Here is a 26,257-nt window from a genome sequence, read left to right as displayed (position 1 = left end):
GCTTACACACACACACACAAACTTTAGGAAATATATATATAGAAGATACAAAAGCCAGTTTTTTGGCTGTACGAGCAGTCATGATTGTATCCACTAATATTTACAAAAAACTTCTAATGGTTAGCAGAAACTTCTACCAATTTTCTAACAAACTAAAAACAAGGGCCAGCAAAACTAAAAGCTTAATTTTCATAATGGCCGTTCTCATAAACGAATCATCGGTATGTCTCTCTGTTTGCATGAATGCAAACACCATTAGCATATCCCTGAGATAACGGTCTGGTTGGTGTTAGCCTCATTTTCAAAAAGTGTAGGTTTTTGAACGACAGTGTGACAGCTGTTAAATGCCCTCTCTTTCGCTTAAGAATTCTGACTACACTAGTAGGTTACATCACCATGACACGCTTTTACTTATTGATCATCTGTTTTAAAAGCTACAATCAAACCTCTTTACAGTCAAACCTCTTTACAGTCAAACCTCTTTCCAGTCAAACCTCTTTCCAGTCAAACCTCTTTACAATCAAACCTCTTTCCAGTCAAACCTCTTTCCAGTCAAACCCCTTTACAATCAAACCTCTTTACAGTTAAACCTCTTTACAGTCAAACCTCTTTCCAGTCAAACCTCTTTACAATCAAACCTCTTTACAGTCAAACCTCTTTCCAGTCAAACCTCTTTACAATCAAACCTCTTTACAGTCAAACCTCTTTCCCGTCAAACCTCTTTACAGTCAAACCTCTTTCCAGTCAAACCTCTTTACAATCAAACCTCTTTACAGTCAAACCTCTTTCCAGTCAAACCTCTTTACAGTCAAACCTCTTTACAGTCAAACCTCTTTCCAGTCAAACCTCTTTACAGTCAAACCTCTTTACAGTCAAACCTCTTTACAGTCAACCTCTTTACAGTTAAACCTCTTTACAGTCAAACCTCTTTCCAGTCAAACCTCTTTCCAGTCAAACCTCTTTACAGTCAAACCTCTTTACAGTCAACCTCTTTACAGTCAAACCTCTTTACAGTCAAACCTCTTTCCAGTCAAACCTCTTTACAGTCAAACCTCTTTCCAGTCAAACTTCTTTACAGTCAAACCTCTTTACAGTCAAACCTCTTTACAATCAAACCTCTTTACAATCAAACCTCTTTACAGTAAAACCTCTTTCCAGTCAAACCCCTTTACAATCAAACCTCTTTACAGTCAAACCTCTTTCCAGTCAAACCTCTTTACAATCAAATCTCTTTACAGTCAAACCTCTTTACAGTTAAATCTCTTTACAGTCAAAACACCAACGTTAATCTTTACTAAAATAAGAGAAGTATCTGTATGTCCGTCCGAAACTAAAGTTAAAGCCTAGGATAAAAAAATACATTCACAGAGATTCGAACTCGTAACATTCATCTTTAAAGCCTGACACTGCAACACTTGGTCTAATGGTCCACTTTCCAGGGCTATGGAATGGTTGTGCAGATATTTTCTGTGCTTTATCGGAGCACAAGACAATCTCTCACAGACAAGTAGACTGTCAGCGTACCAACATATTCTAGTATGTGTGTTGTCTTTACAAACCATAACATACTAGAGTAAATATCTTATTAGACTACAGTGAATTTCGTTCAATTCTTAGCAGAACCAACAAAATAATAATAAATATTGCAAGAAATATTCCGTATACGTATGTCTTGAATTTTGTGCAAATTAACTATAACAATTAAACTAAATAGCAAGCAATTATAGCAAATGCATCATAAAAAGCTTTGTAAAATAAAATTTGAAAACGTATTACATGTAAGTACTTACATGTACATTATAAAAATAACAATCGGTGAGGTTTATATTATTGATACAACTTGAAAGAAAGTAGCTGATGAGAGGCATAATTAGAAAGTTAAAAATATTTTGGAGCCTATGCTCTATGAATACACTCTATGAATATACTCTATGAATCCACTCTATGAATATACTTTATAAATCCACTCTATGAATATACTCTATGAATACACTTTATGAATACACTTCATGAATACACTCCATAAATACATTCCATGAGTACACTCCATGAGTAAACTCTATAATTATGACTACACTCTATGAATACACTCCATGAACACACTCTATGAATACACTCTATGAATACACTCTATGAATACACTCTATGAATACACTTCATGAATACACTTCATGAATACCCTCCATGAATACACTCCGTGAATAAACTCTATGATTACACTCTATGAATATACTCTATGAATACACTCTATGAATACACTTCATGAATACACTTCATGAATACCCTCCATGAATACACTCCGTGAATAAACTCTATGATTACACTCTATGAATACACTCCATGAATACACTCTATGAATACACTCTATGAATACACTCCATGAATACACTCTATGAATACACTCTATGAATATACTCTATGAATACACTATGAATACACTCAATGAATACACTTCATGAATACACTCTATGAATACACTCTATGAATACACTCCATGAATACACTCTATGAATACACTCTATGAATATACTCTATGAATAAACTCTGTGAATACACTCTATGAATACACTCTATGAATATACTCCATGAATACCCTCCATGAATACACTCCGTGAATAAACTCTATGATTACACGCTATGAATACACTCAATGAAATAAGCCAAGTGCTCACTGGGAAAGTCTTAAAACTAACTAGAACTGTTGCAAAATTTGTTGTTAATGAATGCCAGACTTTGAAAACGTCGAGCTTCTTTTGTCGATAGATTGCTAAAGCGAAGTATTATGAATGATGGTTGCTGTCATGCTTAGTGTGAATGATGAAATAAACTTTAAAATGATGCCCTACAAATAGTGATTGAGTACACAGTGACCCCTACTGACCCCTACAGCTGCCGACAATTAAATCGGTGTATAATGAATGCTTCCAGCAAAAAGGGCAGATAGCCACTGTAAAATATGGAAAAGTAAATGAAAGTTCATTTTAACTTTTCCTTATAGCATCAGAGTTGCACTTTATGGGCTGTTTTGGAAAAAAATCTATAGCCTATAGATTACCTTTGTCAGATAATACAGCAGAGGAAATGTTCTTATCAATCATATTGACCATACACCTTCAAATTGTGATTACACAAATATAAAAATACCTCTTTCAAAAATGAAACCATAGCTCCTTGTTGAAATGTTGTGCAGAGTTTAAAATATCAGTCAGCAAAGTTAGTAAAGAATGAACCAAAAGTCTGTCCCATGTCTCTTAAGCATTATGGTTAATTTTGCCTACAAAATGGTCAAGTTTAGAGACATCACCCAATGTAGCAAAGATGGGAGGCCCTTAACAGAAGTACACTTTGGTTTCTTTTGAAGCAAGTTTAAGACAACTAATTTTTACAGCCTACTGTTATTCAATTTGCATACATGTTATTTTGACAACTTGGATGTGTTACTATAAACTGAACTGTCTTACCTTTCCAATTGGAGTCAGCGCTGTGTGGGTAGTATCTTAGCTACAGCGTCAGCTCGGTGAGGGTGCTTGACAGCAAGGCGCACTGACAGTGCATTTATTTGGCTGGTGCTTGGCATGATATACCAAGAATAGGTGATTATACGCGATCACGAGGTTTCTGTAAATATGTACAGAATCAGCTTATCAGCTATCGGGGATAACACAGGAGTATAGGGGAGTTTTTACTCAGCTGATATTATGACATACATCCAAAAGTTAACCGCTGCCCATACAAACATGGATATCATGCATTCACTAAGCACGTGAACTACCATAACACGGGCATCACCTGTGTCCTTAGATTATTTATCGTTATTCATTATTCAAGTTGTTCAACAAAAAATAATGCTTCAGGTGGTTTAAGAACTTTTCGGTGCCTTGTACCCTGCAAATCTAAAATTCTATATTAGTTTAAAACCTTTTCTTGGCCTTGCAGATCAAGAATATATAGGGTGTTGGAAGCTTAGTTTTGTCTGAGTAGGCGCCTGAACAAACGTATTTGTCATTTATATATATTAGATGTTATCAATCTATATTATTATTGGCCATTGTAAGTCTGTTAAATTTTTCTTCTCCAAGCTTAGAGAACTTAAAGACTTGCCCAATTATTTAGAGGCTTTAAAAGGTGCTAGAGTCGTAGTCTAGTAAACTAAGTGTCATGTGTTTAAGCCTCATACTTGAGACCCATATGAGCCTCATATACAAATGGGTTTGGGCCGAAATTGTACTCATTTCATTACTTGCATGTACAGGATTCTAAAACAATTACTATTGCAACATAAAAATGAATGACTTTGACATTCATACTGAAGTTTATCTTTTTTAACAAATTAAAATTGAGTCAAGTCACCTTTTATTAATCTCAATCACATGTAAAATAATAATTCATTTTTTTACCTAAAATTCAAAAGTTTACATAAAAAGTAACAACTGATGATTTCTAGCAGACAAACGCTACCTCTTTGAACCTTTCATAGATTGTTATATAATTTAATAGAATAATAAACATTTAATAGATTGTTATATAATTTAATAGAATAATAAACATTTAATAGATTGTTATATAATTTAATAGATTAATAAACATTTAATAGATTGTTATATAATTTAATAGATTAATAAACATTTAATAGATTGTTAGTAATAGATAGATATAACCAAACAATGCCGAGAATGAGCCTCAGCCAATCAGTTTACTAACAACGACAAGGGTGCTTTTTTCAGCAGATTTTAACTCCACATTTGTGAACATTTTAGTGTCTCAATCATTGCACTTACAGAGTTTTGTGATTATGCAAAAGTTTGCACATTTAAAACAAAAGCTATTGTAACAAAAAAATAAAAGGCTTTGACTAACATGCATACTGAAGTTTATAATTCCTAACAATTTAAAAATTGAGTCAAATGTCACCTTTTATTAGTGATGAATCTGTGAATCCTCTTAAATGAATATCAAATAAAGCTGATTTCAGATAGAAGGAATTACAATAGAAATTATTATCTGTCCAATGACATCCACTCATTTTAACAAATCAAATATAAATAAACCATTTTTTATTCGTCAATTATGAAGGCCTCTTAACTGAGAGAGCAGTATCTATCATTTAACTTGTACATATATTAAAGAATAGATTTGTTTCATTCAGGTTTATGCACTGTTTTGGATATAAAGTAAAGGTCAGAAGGTCATTAGAGATCAGAAGGTCATTACAGGTCAGAAACATTTTAATAAATTAGAATTCTTACCAACATGCCATTTGTATAATTCACGACCATGAACACTGCTTTGGAATAGAAATAGTTTTATTAGACTAGTTTGTAGCATTATCTCAGAAGTTTTGTATTCTGCAATAAAAAGTTGCTTTAAATAGTAAAAAATGGCCATAAAATTAAATACTTATGCTAAGACATGGTTTAATTCAAGTCACAAAACTTTACACAAAAACATAACTTGCAAGCAGAGGAAGCATGTTTGACAGATATTCATGCTGGGTCTAGTTCAACAAACACGTCTGTTCAACAAACACAAGTCTGAAGAAAGACCTACTTAGCTTGTGGCTCATGATGGTAAGAAAAGTGTTGAAATTAACTGTTACTGCTGTAAGATATTGCAGCATCAAGTGGGTATATTGTAATATTCCCTATCTCCACAGATGAAATTGCAGACTGTGTGTAGGCCATTATGTAGGCTAAACATGCTTGAAAATATTTGTTTAGAGGCCCTAATCTTTTTGTGGGTGGAAGAATCACCTGAATTGTCTAGATAGTAAGCTGTTGGGCTTAGGCTTAAAAGGCTTTGACGCAACCAGCAAGTGCTCCGAAGTGCCCCCGAAGCAAAAACCGGGTGCCATTACGCAACTAGAAGGCGCTTGAGACGACGTCACCTTTATCAACAACGCTATCTGAAGCCAAAGTCCATGACTTTTTCATCAGAGTTAGTCAATCCATTTCACCAGACGAAGCTTATGTACACTGTAATGGTCACCTCATTTGTTTGATAAAGCAAAGCCTTAAATAACATACCTTCTGCATGATAACCCTGTCAGTTGATTCATATCGGCACAGATATCGATAGTAATAAACCCCATTTTGTAATTGTGTGCGTGTCTGCCTACGTAAATGCTATGCATTTCCAGTTTACAGCCAATTTCATCTAAACTTCACACTCATATTCTCCATGCCTTCTGTCATGTCACTAAGAATATTGGTTTTAGAAGTTCATCTGCTTCCTGAGAATCAGCCTCCTGAACACCCACCTGCGGGCTATCTGATTGATAATAAAAGGAATCCTGGGTATCATCAGGAATTACTGCTTGTGGGATAAACAAAACTTCTCAATTTTCCCATTTGTCCAGTTGTCCCATTTCACAATTGACCAGTCAATTTGAGATGAACATGTTTCATTATATAGCCATAGTTTAGATATAATAGCCAGGCTGAATACACACAATTGTCTATTTAAATGCATATTGTACATATCGGTGAATGATACAGTTTACATTCATGCTAAATGCTAACAAATACAGGTTTAGAACATTTAACTGATGGTGTTTTATAGACAACATAAAGCATCAACATTATGATATTGTGTCATTCAGTTATATATAGAAAACTAAATAATATTTATGAGTTTGCATGAGTCCAGAACTTTATTAACACCGTGTGTCTGCCAGTTGATACTGAATATATCTACTAAATGTGAGAGCAGCTGTGGTCTAGATCACCTGACATGCCAACAACAGGTCGATGTTTAATTCCTAAAAAAAGCTACTGGTAGTGACAGGACTGACATTCAAACCTTAAATTGCTCTCCGCAGCTGGGAATGTCTTCAGTCGTTGAGGTTTCTTTGCCACTGGGCTCAGACATGTTTAACCAAGATCACAGAGCCAATGTTGGTACAATATTGCTTGTAAAAACTCCCACAGCCTTTGCTGGCATTAAGCTAACACTATACTCAATTTTTGAACGACTGCTCATATATGAGTAACATACATGTATGTAGCAGTCTTAAAGTTAGGTTATTATTTCTGAGTCTAATTAGCGTGGAGCTAGTGGTACAGAATATTTAGTATCTTGAATATTGTTCCAGTCTAGTTTCGATCATAATTTTTATATAATAGTTAAACCTAGTAATAACCTTTATTAAAATTGTTTTAATAAGTCTTAAAACAGCAGGGATCAACTCACTTGGTAAAAACCGAAAGCAGTGATTCAATTAATTATGGTTTTACTGATTGAATTAGACTTCAATGCAGCAATGACTTCTTCGTTATGGTCACGCTTAATTCGCAATAAACCAAACAATGACATACAATGTGTGAGCTAACATTTGCTTCTACATCTAAAGTAACTCGAAACATTGCGGTTTTGTAAGGAAAAGTAAAATTGTTATTTGAAATAAAAAAATGAGAAAACTAAGTTATTAAGATAAATCTAATTTAAATTGAAATCTTAATAGTTTTATCCCATACTTTTGTACCATAAACTCACCATTATGTAACAATGAGTTGAACCAATGATATACAGCCCCCCATTCCACTAGCTCCCCCCCCCCCCCATGAAGGGCGGTATATCATTCGTTGAATGCCGACGGTGCACAGATAACAAAATAATTACCTAATGAATTTGAGTAACATTATCAGCGTTTTGGCCAGCTTAACAATCGTTACACAAAGCAGTCACCAAAGCTAGTTATCAACTCCAATCAAGGGCGAGTATCTTAACCAATGTAAAGATTATTTGCCCAATATATCTATTGTATTCTGTGTAGTCTCTAAATTTAGAACCTCCAAGATTAATTCCAGTGTCTTGTGAATTTTTCATCGTGAGAATTTAATTGCTACGACTTGACACAGGATTTAACAAAACGCCAAACATTGAGCGTTATATATACCATGTTTACGGTGTACACAGTCATATGAAGATAAGTTGATTTACAAGCTTGCAAACTAAGAGATAAGCTCATTATTATGTAACAATAAATTATTTTACAAGCTACCTCTTGCGCGTGTACGCAATCCCTCAAGTATGCCTGCTTAGCTTACGACAAGCAGAGGCTATCAATGTTTTTAAGAGCAAGACCTCTCAAAAATTGGCTCTGCAATCTTGGTTGGACATGTCTGAGCTCAGTGGCAAGAAAACCTCGATGACTGAAAACATGCCCATTCGCGGTGAACACCCTTCCTATAACAACTGGTAGCCTTTATGGAAATTGAACCTATTTAGGAGATTAAAACTGCTACACCACGACCACTCTGAAGCTGCCTAAAGCCCATTATGTCATCACAGGACAATCACTGTTTCCATGATGCGCATGATGCGCGTTTCCATCACTATGTTTCCATGACTCGCATAATCCGCATGTTTCACATAATTCGAACGATCCGCAAGTTGAGTTACTTAGCAATTGAGCGTTTCAACGAACACCTGGCGATGGGGATTTAACACCAGTACTTGACCCCATAGGTCAAGTATTAGCCTAATTAATGACTCTATAAATAGCTAAGCAGTCTCATCACGCTTAGCTTAGTAGCGATCGTTCGTAACGTTGGCGCATTTAGACTGCTGAAATCGAAATAAAAACGACTGAAGCGTGAAAATGTTTTTAATGTAATAGCCAACGATAATCTAATGCGCATCAATCGCAAGTACCGTTACCATGATTCGCAAACACGATGGATTCGATAAAGTTTTGCGGATCGCAAAACTCGCTTAGCTTGCGAATTTATGCGGATAGCTTGCGGATTTATGCCGTTTCCATGACGCGGATAACTTGCGGATTGGCTCTAATTTGCGAATTATGCGGGTCATGGAAAGGCGGTGCATGATGTGCATCATGGAAACAACAGATATCCGCAAGCTAAGCGAGTTTTGCGATCCGCAAAACTTTACCGAATACATCATGCTTGCGAATCATGAAAACGGCACTTGCGAATCATGCGTATTAAAATATCACTGGCTATTCCATTCTAAACATTTTCACAATTCAATTGTTTTTATTCCGATTTGAGCAGTCTCAGTGCACTAATGTTCTGAACGATTGCTGATTAGTGTGACAAGACTGCGTAGCTATTTATAGAGTCATTAATTAGGTTAATACTTGACCTACAGACCTGCCAGCCCTGGAGTGGGGAAAGGAGTGAAAGTCAATTTTGGGGGCAATGAAAACGCGAAGATTTGATAAGTGGGGTAAATTTTCATAGCGTATAAAAACACCACAGCGAAAGATAATATAGGTAACTCAATATGGAAACCACATGTCGTGGAGGTTATTGATAGATGAGAATGTCACAAATAGGTTTATACATGGTTGCTTATTAGTAGTAAGTAATAGGCCTAAGTATATGATTACTACTTGAAGATTGAGGCAAAAAACAGGTTTGCTTGGGTAAAAGGGGCAATTGCGTGTCACGGGCATGAGATGCGTGAGGCATGGGGCAATTGCATGAGTCTCACGCCCAATGCGTGAGAGTTGGCAGGTATGTTGACCTATGGGGTCAAGCGCTGATGTTAAAACATGCATTAAACAGGTGTTCATTGCAAATTAGCTGAGCTTGCTTATAGCCCCAAATGCAGATCATGCAAATCATGGAAACATAGTGAATGTACATGATATACATGTTCACTACTTACTGATACAAAACCTATACGGACACAAACCACACACTTTTTAGCCGTGCATTTAACGGTGTGCTGCTTTGTGTCTCGAGAATGCATGGGATTATGCTTAGCCAAACAGAGCCAAAGAGCTAAGGCACGAAATCCACAAGCCCTGACCAAACAATGTGTAAGGATTTTTTACTCAATGACATTGAAATAAATGCCAAATGATATTTGCAATGTCATTAGAAATGAACCTACACCTTAGGTGACAGCGGGAGGACAGTCTAATAGACCTATAGTTTAATCGCTGTACATCTAGTCATATTGCGTAAGTAGGTGGATGAGTGCGGAGTGTCTTTATAGCGCATTCTGGTAGTGCATACAACTTTGTCTGCAAGTGGTACTTACCTGCTGCCTTATATTTTGAGAATCATTGTAGATGCCAATTGAGAGCCTCCCTCTTGATATACAAGTTAGGAAACAGCAACTACTCTGAGTAGAGAGTGTGTGCCAATGAGAGCATCACGATTTCAAAAAATTACTAGACAATTCGATATTGCAAATTTGCAATATCGAATCGTGATATATCGCGAATCGTCTATTTCTAGAAGATTTGCGATATATTATGACATTTTATAAGATAAAAAACTTGCAAATTTTGTTAATAATCATCTGTACATTTTAACTTGAAAAGAAACTGTTTTGTGTTCATGATTATTAGAAAAATTCATTTCATGAATGTTCATGTGCGTGGATAGAGCTTATTATAAGACTAGAAGGCCCGTATATTTGAGTTCCTCACTTCGCTCACCCTGAAAATCGTCAGATAGGAAATAAATCACCATTACACAATTACCATATATTTTTTATGCATTTGACGATATCTCTTTAAACAGCGATTTTAAAATTGTTCACCTTAAAAATTGCCAGCAGACAGCAAAATCGCGAAGCTCTATTATTAGTTGATAATATTGTCCAACAGCAATCAGTGTTTCATAATACTGTATTGTGATTGGTTAGGCTGTGGTCAAGGTACGACTTCTACCACAGCGGCACCATGGACTATAAAGACTTCTTGAGGCGACTTGGAGTACGAATCATGGAGCTGCTCCCACAGACAGACAAACCTTTGAGTGCATTACAGTATTATGGAGATGTCTTGTTCTGAAGTCCTTAATCTATATATAGGGAGTTACCCTTTTTAGAGAATTTATGAGGCTATCTTATTTGAGGCTATTTATGAGGTTGTAATACTGGGATGTAGTACTAAAAAGCTCAATAAATTTCCAATATCGCTCACTCTCAAAATCTTCAAGTGTGAGATAAACTGACATTATATCGATTTTATGAATGGCGATATCTCTGTAAATGTTGGTGGTTTTTAAATCGCCTGCCTTCAAAATCGTTACAAAACAATTGAATCACTGCATCGCAAAGCTCTAACGCCCATACAGCAGTTGAAGGAAAAACTAAATTTGAGTTCTGTGACCTGCAAACTAAAGTTAAGAAAATGGCTTGGAGTCGCTTCCAGCCATCTGTTATGAGAGTATAGAGCTCACCCCAGCATCCATTTTAGCTTGGTTCAGATGCAATTCACATCAGAATACAAGTAATACAGAGGTTTTTTGCATGCTTGATAATTCACACAAAGGTCGAATGAGGCGAAACTTTCAAACCCAAAGAACTCAAGCACATCATAAAGTAACTTGCGTAAACCTTTCTATGTTTTTGGCGCCACAGCTTTCTGTTCCTGCTTGAACTGACTTCACAAGAAACACAAGTTGGCATGTGTGCACTACCAACCAGCCTCTGACAAGTAGATTATGTAATAGACCAAAGAAAGTAGTTGCAAAACAACTGCCAATCTAGTTTTCTGTGTGCCAAGGCTTTACTCTAAGTAAATCTACTTTAATACAGATGATACTAATAAACAATAGTGAGGCTATATTGTGCAAAATCCAATACAATGATATAAATAATATTACGAAATAAATATTGTGCAAATTTTATCATTGACGCAGATGCATCAGCAAATTCATATATAATCTGCAGCATTTGATGATGGTCGGCACAATATTTATACTATTTTATGAAACAACACATTTTATGACAAACTAAAACAGGTGATAACACATTTAACTACTTGTCAAACACACATAAACCTAAAAATACCTGTTTAAATCAAAAGCTGGTCAATGTTGTTTGGATTATCAAGAGTCATTGCTATGAAATCTACTACCAGTTACACCGCGTAAAATTGTAAATGCTAATTCTTTCAAAATTGAACTGAAGCGCTACCTCAGACAACCAGACTAGACTAAACCAACTAGACAGACTTCTGCTGACTCTACTTTCAGGTTCCACGCCGTGATTAGCCTTGCTATTGCGCACAGGGACCTCATCATCACCTTCCTTGAAGTGATTTTTTTTCTATTTCTCTTGTTTTTTTATAGTGTAAGAAACACTCTTCATATTATTATTTGTGGTTATATTATAGATTAAAATAAACAAACAAACAAAACTATAATATAAAATATAATAAGGACTGCTGAGTTGTCAGTCAATTCACTACAAAATCGTTTCAAACAACTATGGATCTGCTATCATTAGGTGATACCAAACATACGTGGTATAGCGACATTTAACTCTTAGCACGCTAGTTCACTATCTAATCATCTTTTGAGGATGATAACACAGCCACAAATAGGATGAAGATACCCTAATCTGACCTTTGTTGTTGTTACTAGTTTATCATGAGCAAGCATTCTATATTTTGGGCAAAATACAATGGATGCTCCTATAACATATAACTCTTATAACATAAATTTCACATAACATAAATAATTTATATAAAGTTTTTGCTTCGTACTAATAATTCGTCATAATAAATTCCATATAATGTAGAGTGTCAAGTGGGTGCTAGCTCTCAAATTCAACTTAAATAACGATAACCTACTAGTGAGCCTTAAAACATCCTTCTTTCCCTCTGTGCACTTGTGAGAAAAAAATAACGACGTTCGTTTAGCGTAATATTTATTACATATTATCTCTGTTTCATCGATGCGACTGACGATTTATTATGGCGAACTAGAATGTCATGGAACTTGTATAAGTAACTGCGCAATTGTTCAGAAATACTTAGAAGTAATCGATTGGTTCAGGTGTTACAGCGTTGGTCTACCAATATGAATATCACGAGTTGAAGTATTGTTGAAAGCTATCTTTTATCATAACCTTGACACCTAGAGATAGATAGGCGATGAACAGGTTGACACTGTTTTTATTATAGTAAAAATATATTTTTGTTTTACTTTGTTGTAGACATATACAATATTCGTTATTAGTTTGCCTTTGTAGAATAGACCATGCTGCCCAGAAAAATAAACAAAACATTGTAAATAGACGTCGGAGATGTGCCCTTCTCATACCTTATTAGAAAATTATCGCAATCTTGGACCATAAAATGAGTGAGAGTGATAAGAAAAAAGGAGAAAAGTTGTCGATGCAAACCATTGATACTGCAGTTACTGCACAACCAATAAATCATAGAATAACGTCTAGCTCTTCCTTTGTGTATGGCCAAAGGGGCGAGTTGGAAAAGATCTTGGAATAAATTAAGCAATTTACATGTATGTTATTGTTCTTATAGCGAAAAATCCTTCTAACGTAAATGTTCCTAAAAAGGATTATTTACGTTGTAGAAGTGTCTACTGTATATAAAAACAAAGATTGCCCTCATCTCAAATCTACCACCTTATTAACCAAGTTCAATCTACAAATAGTAATTTGGGGTGCGTTCAGATTAACAAAAAATGAATGTTGCAAGTGTAAGGCAAATAAGCTTCGGCAAAAAAAATTGTTTGATTTCAAACTTGTCAAACACCAATAAAAAACTTGAAAGTCTCACTTGAAACTCAAGTCATCGGTTCATGCATCTCTTAATTATTTGCCGACGTGCATCCAAATTTGTAACACCAATTGTCCTTCGCAGAGTGTGACATTCAGGCAGAACAGAACAATATTTCATCTTATCAGACACTTGAAAAAAAAATAAAATACTCCGCTTGGAAACAATGTGAGGCCGAGATATATTCATGAAGAGTCAAGGACTGAAGTGAAGTACTGCTTCCTGCACACAATCACTTGTTTAAGTATTATTATGAGTATGCCATGAGCCCAGATTGTGTCATAGAGATAAGATTTACAGAGACCATTATATCTCTACAATAATCAGGGCCAGCGCTCCGATTCGCAAGTTGCCTTTGGCACTTGTTTATCAGCCTTATATCCTTCTATCATGTACCAAACAGCTAAAAATAAAAAACAATTAACACGTTCTTCACCACTACACAACATGCATAGACATCAGTTGCATCGGAGCTACTCTTATCCATCAGTTTATCAAACATATTCCAAGATTTATGAGTTCTAAAACATTCAGTTAGCTAACATAAGCATGCTTTTCTCATCTCTATTGCTTATCATGGCTGCAATGATCCTCCAAAGTAACATATACTCAATAACTGTGGTGTTTTGCTCATATTAGCCATTTACTCATTATAGGTGAGGGGAGATGAGTTAAAAAATGGTAAAGAAAAACGACGATCATCGAATGTTCCATGGCTTCTTATGCTTTATGATAGGGAGGGCTATGCACAAAATGTTTAAATATGGATAAAGTGTAAATGATGATTATTCTTCACAGGCTTACAGCAGTTCAATATGGAGAACCCACAGTTAAAGGAAATGTATCGTGATGAAAAGATTATCCACTAAAATATTACCATATTTTTTAAAACAAGCATAAGACTACTTCAACTGGTTACTAGGTCTGAGCCAAGCCATCGCTGGTACAGATTTTCCAGAATTTCTGTAAGCTGCAACAGCTTTTTCTGCTTACCATCATTGTTTGAAGTCGATAACACTGACTTATGAGTTATATGACTTTACGTACCAATGACCACCGGAAACTGTCGTTTGCTTTTGAAAGGAGCTCTCCATTCCCAAGATGTCTTCAATGTAGGCAATACAGTATCTGATGTCAGTAAAACTAGGATAATCAAATACAAGAGTAGAATCCCGCATTCATTGGTTTGTTATTGAAAAGTGCACAGTCTAACTCTGTCGTGTATATTGTCATCCGTTTATTATACAGGAGAGCCTGAGGTCAAAAGGTGAGCCAGATTTATAAATGAAGTTAGACAGTTTACTCTAACTTGCACAGGGTAGTAATGTGGCTGTAAAATAACAAACTGTCACTGAATTGAAAGCTTTTATAGAAGTTGTCCTTTCTCATTATAGTTAGCAAAAAGACAACTCTTTAGTTAGTTTTATACTAAACATCAACCATACTCAGATACTAAAATGACAGCTCCTGCAACTATCTTTTAGTGCAAGCCATGATAATGAGTTATCGACTTTTTTTGCAACACTGTGTAACCAGAAGACCAAAGTATCAAAAAAGATATTACCAATCAAATCTACTCATTCACACACACGCACGCCAAGAATTAAAAGCAAAGGCAAGCTATATGCATCTGTTGCACTGTACCAACAATTGTACACAATCTTTCAACACTAACAGAGAAGATATAACTTATGCATAGACAGCTAAAAGTTGGCAGTTCCATTAGTCACCATGGCCTGAATGTATAGGTTTTTCCATTATCGATTTGAATGCTTGTCAGAATTTTGCTTTGAGAAATATTCACCAATTATTTTTATTTGCTTTTGTTAGAATGATACCGATGACTTACTAACCAAAAAGCCGATATCAGCGGTTCGGAGTCTAGAACAGGATGACGAGTGTGGCAATGCCAGTTTTTTTAAGTCGATGTTAAAAAAATGAACAAACTCTCAGTTGAAAACGGTTGTATTTTTAAGAGTTGTCTACCCCATGCTTATATTGTTGTTAACCACACCCACTGTTCTGGAAGAGTCTAATGACTCATGTTCTATTGTGTGTGACTTATGAAAGACACTTATTAAATGTTGAACATTCAGACAAGTTGTTTTGTTTATCTAGCTGTAATAATCTAACAAAAACCAGGTGAGGTTTCAGCAAGATACGATGACAAGATATGCTGAGTTACTTAGACAGCAGAATATGCCACCACCATCTCAGACATATTACACCTACCAGCATCCTTCGACACCATCCAACTCACATTTACCACTCTTATTGTCATCACCTCCATCCCAAAACTCTCCTTATCATTATATCTAAATATATATAACTAATATACATAATATATATTACATTTTATTCTATTATCTTATCATATTATTATATTAAAATATAGTATTTTATAGACTGTATACAATAATTAAATAGAACATGTTTTGCGCATCAATCCACAATTTCTTTTTGTGCAAGTATCCTGTGCTTTTTATTTGGCACAATTAGTTATTCACTAACTTCCCAAGGTCAAGGCCAAGGTGTGTTATTGAAGACTTCAAGAGTTATAAGTTATACATGCAGTTTAGTTAGATTTATAATTAAAACTGCAAAAAAGGTTTTTGTAGTTTAAACTATGGTTTACTACAGAATTAATTGATTCAGCAAAGAAGCATGCAGAAAATTATCAATTATCATATATTATGAATGGCAACTGGACAATTTTTGTGTAAATCATAATTGTACAGGTTATTGAAAAACTTAAAAATGCAAACGAGTTGTGTCATAATGAACCAAATGACAGATGCTGTTGTTACTATTCGCTGTCTGCATCTACCTGGCCCCAACTAGTTAGGCTACATGAGTTTCCTGCCAGTTTACAGAACCTTCAGTACTATTTATGTATCTACACAGGTGATCTCTTTGGCATCATAGTTGTAGTTGCGTGTGGCTATGCGTGGAGGTGCATGGAAAGCAGGTTGCGGTCGTCTTGAACCAGTGACCGCCAATCTCCTGGCCGCATTTTATCATTGTTGAATGAATCCACAAAACCTGATGTAACGTATTTTGTGTTCTCAGTTGGGAGTATGTAATTGTGCAAGCAGGTCGTAGCTTTGTTATTTACTCAACTAAGGTTAGTCGGCGTCGATAGGGCAATATAATATCCTCCATCTTGTGGAAGGTATAAAATGCCGACGGCATTTTTAATTGGTGGCAAGACCGAGATAGACGGTAGTTAGATACCTGCTGCTCATTTGTCAAGCTACGCCTGCTGTATGGTTTCATGAGCCAGGTTTTTAAGGCAAATATCTCATCACCCAGTATATAATACGGAGTGTCCACCCCACCAACAGGTGCCACCTCTGGCAGAGGAAGCCTATTATCCTCTAGCATGTCATAAAGCTCATTCTAGCTGAATATACTGGCATCATTGTCTTTGCAATGGTGTCCGTGAAAGTCCTATGGTACTGTGAAAGTTTTTGCAGTTATAATACATGAATCCTCCAAACTTGGGACACTCCAATCTCACATGCTACTCTGTAACAAAATATAATGATGGTTATGCAGCTTTATTCGGGCTTTAATTTTTGGCAGCATTGGCCTACACCTAGTGCAGCCTAGACTTGATCCTATGGTTGCTGTTGAGTGCAAAAGGACAAACTACCAATACGGACACTACCACTTGAAGAAGTTGTTTGTTTGTAGACACAGTTTTTCAAAGCAGTAGTCTGAGTGTTGATAACGTGTACAACAAATTTCGACTAAAGTAGAGCCATACAATCTTCTCTGCTACAATGAGTGGTAAAAGTATTATAGTATAAAGACAAATAAAAATGATAAAAACAGCACTTTTAAAAACAATTTGATTATATAACTTTTGACACTCAAGATACTAGTATGGATAGTAACGAGGCTTGTTCATTCATTCCGCCATTGCTGTAAATCAGGACTTTAAAAAGCTATTTGAGAAGAACTTATGTTTACCGTCTAGGGCACCAATCACATGAGGAAAGTTCCATGTTGCTTCATATTCGATAGAAATCTGACTACACTCCTTCAGACAGGAAGGAAACTTTAGATAAGTCGCTCCAAGTCTTCTCCATATGGACTCACACGTTTCCTTGATGTTCTTGGAGACAGTAGAGTAGCCCAGCTGAAAATTGAAAAAGTGGCTGTGCTGTGAATCGCCAGTAACCAGGTAATGCAGCGTGACCATAAGTTTTTCCTCAGCAGAAATACCTTTTCAAAACTCACAGTACTTAAGTTGAATACCTTCTCTCACTAAGGTGAGCAGATGATCAAATCGTTCAGGTGACCTGCAAGTATATCTACATTAAAACATGGAGTACTGGTTAAGGTGAAAACACACTAGGCGCTATTTAGCGCGATATTGCGCTGCGTGGCGCTAATCTGCACTAGAACTTGCTCAGCGAGCTCCTACAAAGTGATAACGCTAGACATTCTCATCACAACTTTATCGCTAGCAAGATGCATTTCGATTGGTTAGTGTTTCCCCGAACGCAATTTTATGGTGGGTAATTATTTCTTATCAATATTCATCAACATACATGTACAGCAACAACACTTTGCTATTTTGTTACGATTGAAACATCATCAGAACAAACACTGAGTTGTTCCTATATTTCATAACAACACTCCCAGTCTTGTAAACCATAACAAACATAAACTACAAAAAATTCGAGTTGAAAACCGACAGTTGGAGTCGATCGTTGCGCAGGTTGACCATCTTGAGAATGGTAAATATTTAACATTTTAAATACAAAAAACTACCACAAAATAGAATATATATAAAAACCGTAAAATATTACAGTTATAAATACAATAATCGTTTTTTCCTATGTCTTCTTGTAGTGTACAATTCGTGTAAGCGAGAATAAGCGTTTTAATAACAAAAGCGGAAATTGTTTACATCGTTGCCTAGACAGCGCCATATTGACTTACCTAAATTTATTAAAGGTTGACTTGCAACAAAGTTCACATTACAGTTATTTGGTATCAAAAAGATTCACCATGTCTTACTCTGTTGTGTTGTAGGTGTAAATTATGTGGGAATGTGATTACAAGCTCTTAAAAGCTAAAAAACGAACAGTTAATTGCAGCCACACGAGACCGCCGTAGTTTGGATTCTCTTTCCAAAACGGCTCAAATGGGACGTAGTTGTTACAAGATGGTTTCTGTTTACACTTTCATGCAACCTCATTCATCGAAATATTTTCACAAATATACTTCACTCATTCAATAAAACCATGTCTATTGTTCTTACGCGTCTATTTTATTGTCATTGTAATGCTGTCACTTTTAGCACTGATATCTTATAACTTACCATAAAAATTTGTTTAATTTTTCAATCTTAGCTCGAAGGAGCACATATCATTGTCTGAAAATCATGACGAGCCTGTTGGTCACTTGTGATAATCGAAAAGTGCTGCCGAAATTATTTGCGAAGTAATAGGTCACATAATCAAATTACGACTTGATGATTAGATCAAGCCGAAACAAAACTGTTAAGGAGCGAGCATCTATATTTGATACGAGGTCTTCGGTAAAACCCGAAGTGTTTGTCATAAACTAGTACTACGATAAGTTTATATTGAGCTTTTTATTGGCCTTTCAATTCACGTGAGAACATCATGTGACAAGACATTAACCAAATGTAATGACTTCGTCAGAGAAATAAACAGATTCCAATCTATGGCAGCTATTCATTTTTGAGCTTTCAAGAGCTTGTAATCACATTTCCACATACTTTGCACCTACAACACAACAGAGTAAGACATGGTGAATATTTTGATACCAAATAACTGTAATGTAAATTTTGTTGCAAGTCAACCTTTAACAACTCCGAAGAAACTTAATGATACGGCATTTCATCGGCAGTTTGTGAGCCGTGCCCACTACTTCGTTTGCTAGTGAATCGCTCAAGTGTGTTTATGCACACGTGAGCGATATCTCTGCCCTCATGACGCTCGCAATAAAATCGCCTAGTGTGTGTGGACCTTTACTCTGATTTTAAGCAATCAAGGATGAAAAGAAACTGTTTCAAGCTCGTCAAATTTGTCATATAATTGGAGATGACACTACCATTATTGGCTCATATCATAAGTGGGCTGAAAGTTTGATTCAACAAACCTAGCGATAATGGGCGATGGCAATTTTTGCCATAAAGAATTTGATTATAAATCATGCCTGAAATTTTTTGCTCAATTTCTTGCCATACTTCACTCTTTGGACTAGCAGGAACCAGACACATGACAAGAACTTTTTATACAGACTCGCTTTGTTAGTTTATGCTAATTTTGTTAGGTATATTTACTGACCGAAAGAAAATTTTATGGTCTTTATAGCGCAATATATGATAGATTGTGTGAAACTGTCCTTTTTGATCTTTTTTCTTCCGAGCTGGATGCACCCACCATCTTCTTTTATTCCTCCTTCGTGTGTAAAGCTCTGCTACTTGCTGCTGTCTAAGTCGATTTCTTCGTCTGAGCAATCCTAGGACAAGTACTTGCCTCACTTTCACTTTTTTATCCATCTACTAATTATTAAATGGAAACACAAATGTTTCCGTTTGTCTCAATGGTCTGCTATTAATTAGGCCACATCTGTCACTGACGCGTTGTATATGAGAACATAATCACTGTTTCCATGATTCCCCTTACTTTGGAGTTGCGCTCTCTCCGAATCATGGCTTTCTTGCTGTGGAGGATTTATCTAGCGCCATAAACAAATAAAAAAGTTTTTCCAAATACAGTCAAACTCAGATAACTCGCCCTCGAATAGCTTGAACACATGGTTAACTCGAAAGAATTTGTTTGGTCCGTTCCCACGCCTACTCGGGTAGGCGTGGGAACCCTCAACCCTCCCTACACGAGTACACAATTACACAACTGCTTTCTTCATTCAAAAATAGAACACCAAAAACAGTTATAGACATTCCATTGCATTGGATTTCATTTCATAGCCTATGTTTCTTCCATATTCCATTCCCAAACCAATCCTTTTACCATAATGACATTGAAATCAACATGTCAAAATCGTTGGTTTATAAACTGTTCCTTAGAGAGGAAGTCCTATTCACTGTTTGATTATTTCCTGTATGTTTAAAGGTCAGCCACTGTCCAGAAAACCACACTGCAGCTAACATTCAGTTGATGTTGGACCAAGTGTTTCTAGATTGGGAGTTGGATGCTGAGAAGCAAGTAGCCGTTACAACAGATAATGCTTCAAATATTCCCAATGCTGTCAGAAATCAAGGTAAATTATAGGTCATTTTGTGCCTTTGGCCTACTTGGTCTGATAACCAATTCTGATCTTATTTCATGGAACTTAAGCTTGTAGAGTTTGTAATTTGTATTGAAATTAATGGTCAAAGTGAACTTCCTTCAAGTATCAAACTATCCAAATAGTTTTATCATTTCCAGACTGGTTACGAGTACAATGTTTTAGCCACCGTTTGAACCTAGCCTAGCAGTTACTTCTGTGAGAGCAGTGATTTCCCACTATGTATTAAACTATCCAAACAAATTTATCCTTTTCAGGCTGGTTACGAGTACAATGTTTTGGCCACCGTTTGAACTTGGCAGTTACTTCTGCACTCAGGAAGTACGATGAGTTAGCTTCGTTAGCTGCCATCAAGAAGATTGTGGGCCACTTTGCCCACTCTCACAAGAAGAAGCGATTGTTGAAAGATGCACAGGTATGTTTGAAAAAACTTTGCTTGCCATTTTCACAAGACTGGACATCCCAGAACAAGTTATTATTTAATAAATAATAATGATATACATTTGCAGATGAATAATATTTATCTGCAAATGTATATCATAATGACAAGTATTTGTATTAGAATACAGTGATGGCTAATAGCAGTTCGCCTAATACCCTAGGACACTTATGTATTCGCGGCATCTAACTTTCGCATTTTCGCGGCAACATACTCTCGCGAAGATTTCGTGAGCGAAACTAAACTATCATAACGAACGAGCGAAAACACAAAATTAAATGACTTTGTTCATTGATTGATATTCACAATAAAATCGTCATATTAGAAATGCAGGCAAGTTTCGTGTGTGGTTGGCTCATTGGGTAATTTTTGCTAAACTCATTATAGCTAATACACCGACTGAGCAGCGTGGCAAAACAAATTAAGATAATAAGTTTTTTTGGAAAAGCCTAGACAAATTAGGAAGATGATGATATTAGTTTAGTCATTTGTAACTGATGAGGATGACAGTCTAATAGGGAAAGTCATAAAATTGAATAATAATTATTGCGGTGATGAATTTTATTACCAGCCAAAAGCAATAACAACCCGGAGCCATGGCCACCGCGTGCTATAAATACTTGAATCCTAATATCGGTACCACATAGGTCACTACGGCAGGGACCTTGATGTCATTGATAGTCCAGGAAACATATGGCAGCAAGCGATCAAATTGTATTATTGATATCGCCTACACACTTCTACCTGTGGTTCACAAATAAAAACTACCGTACTTTTCGGACTATTAGCGGCTAATTTTTTCTGATGATTTGAGCTATGCGGCTTATATAAGGGTGCGGCTAATCTGTGGCTTCTTCTTTAACCGCTAGGGCGCACTAACGGGAATCTCCAATTAGTGGCTTCTAGCGGTGAAAGAAAATACGAAACAATGCCTCACGGTACTGTCCCGTTAGGCACTAAGTTAAAAAGCGTCGGATAATACGAAACGGTGCCGTTCTCCACTGTTCCGTTTTATACAGGAAAGTTGCTGCCACGTTAAAAAGCATAGTCTTTAGTTCTGCAGCCTATTCAAAGGTGCGGCTTATGTATTGTTTTATCATCGTTTATTGAAAAATAAAGCAAATGCAGCTTATATAGAGGTGCGTTTTATAGTCTGAAAAGTACTGTAGTCCCAAATTGAAAAAATATTTCGTACCAGTGACCTGGACCTGAGGAATCTAATGATGTTTGTTCCACTGCATTTATTTTCACATTACTATATTTTCGCACTCATCAGAGCTGCGAAATTAAGTTGCAGCGAAATTTTACTCTGTATGCTACTCACGAAACTAAATACTAGCGAAATATAAGTGTCCTAGGGTAGATCAGAAACACACAGGGCAAGTCCTATTCTATTCATCATAGATATAGCTTTAAGAATCCCCTGGGATGCTGTTACACTCTTTATCATATCATTGACATTGGAGTGTTTACATCAGACTGTTTGCAAGTAAAAATGTAGCCTGTCCAACTCAAAAGCTATTTGAGATAGCGGTCTTTCACGCTGCAGCTGCCAGATCTACAAACATGTAGATTTGTCAGTTGCAGCGAAAAAGCTATATATAGAACATTCTTTTATAACCTTTCAATTCTTACATTCAGGATCGCCTGAACATGAAGAATCACTGCCTATTAAACGAATGTCGGACTAGATGGGGTAGCACCTTCCTCGCCATACAGAGGATGTTGGTGCAGGAGAGGGCAGTAAGGGTGGTACGCTCAGCTGATTATTCAGCCGCCTATCTACTTCTATCCAATGTTCAGCTAGACACATTGACTGCTATACGTGATGCCTTGATGCCCATATCACAACTCAAAGATATGCTATCAGGTCAGCTAATTTAGTTGTCCTGTAGTGTTGAGTTTGCATTCTTTCAATGTGTTTTATTGAAGCAGGGTAACAGGTACATGTTGAATTCTCTACTAGATGTAGAGAATTCAACTCTATGCCCTCAGACTTCAAACGTGTGGGGTTGCTGGTATCCACTATCTAGGAGAGTTGGACAGTGGGTGCCAGCAACTCCACAAGTTTGAAGTTTGAGGGCTTAGACTATACTAGATGGGTAACAGAAATTCCTTATGATGGAGTTGTAGTTTAGTTGTTGAGTCGCAGTTCAAATATCAGCTATGCAAATTGCACATATTACATTATTAATGCCATAACAGGCTTAACCCTCAGACGTACGAAAGTTTGGGAATTGTTGTCGCCCACAATTCACAGCGGGTAGAGCGCCATCAACTCTTCACGTTTGAAGTCTCACTGCTAAGACTATTATAGGATTGGTCATAGATATAGTAAACCCTAAATTAGCAAATAGCTATCATTAAAATGAAGCAAAAGTGAGGCCTATAACTGGTCGTTGTTCTCACGACGTTACGTCGCAGTGATGTGCATCACGGCAACAGAGCCTTCAGCTGAGCAATATGAGTTTAGTATTAAAAGAATGCTTTTCCTACTAGTTTGTAAGTCATAAACATTACACTAAGACCAAATTCGTGGTGAAATGTCATCAGAGGAGACTACAACACAACACCCAAAGTATGCGAACCAACAATAAAAATTTTAAATAGCCTACTTGGTAAACCCAAAGATATACAGCCCCCATCCTATACAGCCCCGCTATCCTTGGGGGGCTGTATATCATTGGTAAACCTAACTTTTGCACATGTACTATACCAATGGTTTGCGTTGTGAGAAACTACTGGAAACAAACTAACTACCAACTCAACTGAACTTACTTGTCTTATCATGGTCTCCTAACAATGAATATACCTATCTACGATTATTCTGAATTGAAAGTGAAGTGAATGAATGCTTGGGACTATCAAAAGAAAGAGGGTCCAGACTGATCACAACACATATTACAAACTTGTCTCTCAGCTGATAGGGTTGTAATCTAGCTTGGCATGATTGATCAAATACCTTTTTTGTCTCATTCCAAGTAATGTAATGATATTTATTCTACTACACGTATGTATTGTTAATGTTTATGCTAAGAAAAAATCAAGCCCCAGCTGGTGCCGTGCCTAAGGATGTTCAAGCAATCATGAGAAATGCCCAGATCTGGCATTTCACTGCTTTCCGAATGAGAAATGAGCTGTAATCGATAATGTTTGGGTAAAGGTGGTGCCAAGACAGGATTGTACTCCCAACATCAAGTTCTGTATTATGCAGTGGACAATTTAAGAAAGACTGCTACAAGGTTCCACCAGGTATTGGAAGAAAACCAATGCTACAATCTGGCGCAACACCTACATTATTTACAGCTTAGTCAACCTACCACCATCCAAAATCTTTGAAAAGACGGACACCAACCATAAGAACAGAAAGCCTGCCAAAACATGGAAGAACATCTCAGACAGCAGCCAGCACCAAAATACCTGACCTTGAAAATACTACACCTGATGATATTACTATCCATGATGAGCAGCCCACAGCTTCTGACAATCAGGACACACCTACAGCCTCGACAATGAGCTGCCGACGTGGTGGTAGACCTAAACAGCCTGCTGTCACACGTATCTCAATATTAAAAAGAAGAATCAAAACTCTACAGCAGAGAGTTATTAGTTTAATTTCTATTTTGTCACTCTTTGTACTATCAATGATATAGAAGCTTCTAAATCATCCGTATTATCCATTACCATGTGTCTAAGATTCTTGCCTTTTTCATCCAAAGTCAGTTTTATATATTGTCAATAAAATATGCAGTCTCACATGCACAAACTGGAAAAATTGAGCAGTTTTTAGTGTCGAGTCAATAGGAGTTCATTGATCAGCTGATTCACTTTACACATCACCATGACGTTGCCTCAGGCTAATTATAGGCCTCACTTGTTTTGATTATTCACACATCTAGGGTTTACTATATCTATGGAATTGGTTGATGTCATGTTATACTAATGTTTCTATCATATTAGGGGAGAAAAGAGTGTCACAATCAGTAATGCGCTGCCCATCTTGAAGCTCATTAAGAGCAGGATGTTACCCTTGCCTGATGAAGCAACGCTCACAACCAATATGAAAAAAGCTATGTGGGACTATCTGGATAACAAATAGAAACCACATGATGTTTAACAGCTGTTACAGAAGGTGACCTTAGATCATAGGTATAAAGGTATATTCTCATGAGGCATCGAACAAGTTCTAAAAGATTAGGCTAAGTCCACTATTGAACAAGGTTTGTTATTAATGACTGTCAGCATGATAGAGGCTTGGTTTGTGGCCATCAACTGTGTTACTAGACTTGAAGTGTGTCAAAACTACAAATAACATCGCCATTGTGCATTTGGACGGTTTAACGCAAATTATAGTATGAAATGACTTGCTTAATGGGTGCTCTTGCTTTGATATACTTACATAATATCTGCCATGTAACACGTTATGTAGATATTAATTGTTTACTAGAGTACAGAAGACATGCCCGATTCATCTAAATAACATTCATTCGCATTTCAGTGATATAAAATGTTATTTTTTGATTTAGAAATGACAGGTGAACCAAAAGATTCTCCATACACACAGAATGTAACAAAAGGCCAGGCTACGCTAGCTGATATGCTAGGTGAGCTGATGAAAGAGGACATGAGCGACATAGCTCCAACACAACAGTCATCCAACACAGAGGAGATATCATTACATGCCTCTTTACCAAGGATTTCCCTGAAGAGTGATCCTTTGATCTGGTGGAGGGAGCATAAGGTTACCTTCCCATATCTGGCCAAGTTGGCGCAAAAATATCTCACCATACAAGCAACATCTGTAGCATGAGAGCGTGTTTTTAGTGCTGATGGAAATATTGTAACCAGCAAAAGAAATCTGTTAAAACCTTGCAAGGTGAACATGCCGTTTCTTGGCAGCTAACCTCTGAATTGGACTACGTATAATTATGTGATTACATTACCGGATTACAATATGTGATAGTAAGATAAGTGTAAACTGTTTCAGTATATTTAACAAAAAGAGCCCTTGCCAT

At 36.5% G+C, this 26,257-nt stretch overlaps 1 protein-coding gene across 1 annotated transcript; it reads left to right on the top strand.

Moving 5' to 3' along the window:
* Nucleotides 1-20,311: 20,311 nt before the first annotated feature.
* LOC137404791 (E3 SUMO-protein ligase ZBED1-like) lies at nucleotides 20,312-26,052 on the top strand. Its single transcript, XM_068091023.1, has 5 exons — nucleotides 20,312-20,359; nucleotides 20,629-20,776; nucleotides 21,061-21,218; nucleotides 22,884-23,112; nucleotides 25,769-26,052. The coding sequence occupies exons 1-5, from the start codon at nucleotides 20,312-20,314 to the stop codon at nucleotides 26,050-26,052; spliced, it is 867 nt and encodes a 288-aa protein (XP_067947124.1).
* The last annotated feature ends 205 nt before the right edge of the window (nucleotides 26,053-26,257 follow it).

Source organism: Watersipora subatra, chromosome 9 (genome assembly GCF_963576615.1).
Source record: "Watersipora subatra chromosome 9, tzWatSuba1.1, whole genome shotgun sequence".
Taxonomy (NCBI): Eukaryota; Metazoa; Bryozoa; class Gymnolaemata; order Cheilostomatida; family Watersiporidae; genus Watersipora; species Watersipora subatra.
The sequence above is the reverse complement of the archived record's forward strand: the minus strand, read 5'-3'. Positions and strand labels throughout refer to the sequence as shown.

Excerpts from the sequence above, each read along its gene's own strand:
- LOC137404791 (XM_068091023.1), top strand. The coding sequence starts at position 20,312 with ATGGTTAACTCGAAAGAATTTGTTTGGTCCGTTCCCACGCCTACTCGG. Across the intron at positions 21,219-22,883 it reads GATTGTTGAAAGATGCACAG|GATCGCCTGAACATGAAGAA; the intron begins GTATGTTTGAAA and ends TCTTACATTCAG. Across the intron at positions 23,113-25,768 it reads ACTCAAAGATATGCTATCAG|AAATGACAGGTGAACCAAAA; the intron begins GTCAGCTAATTT and ends TTTTTGATTTAG.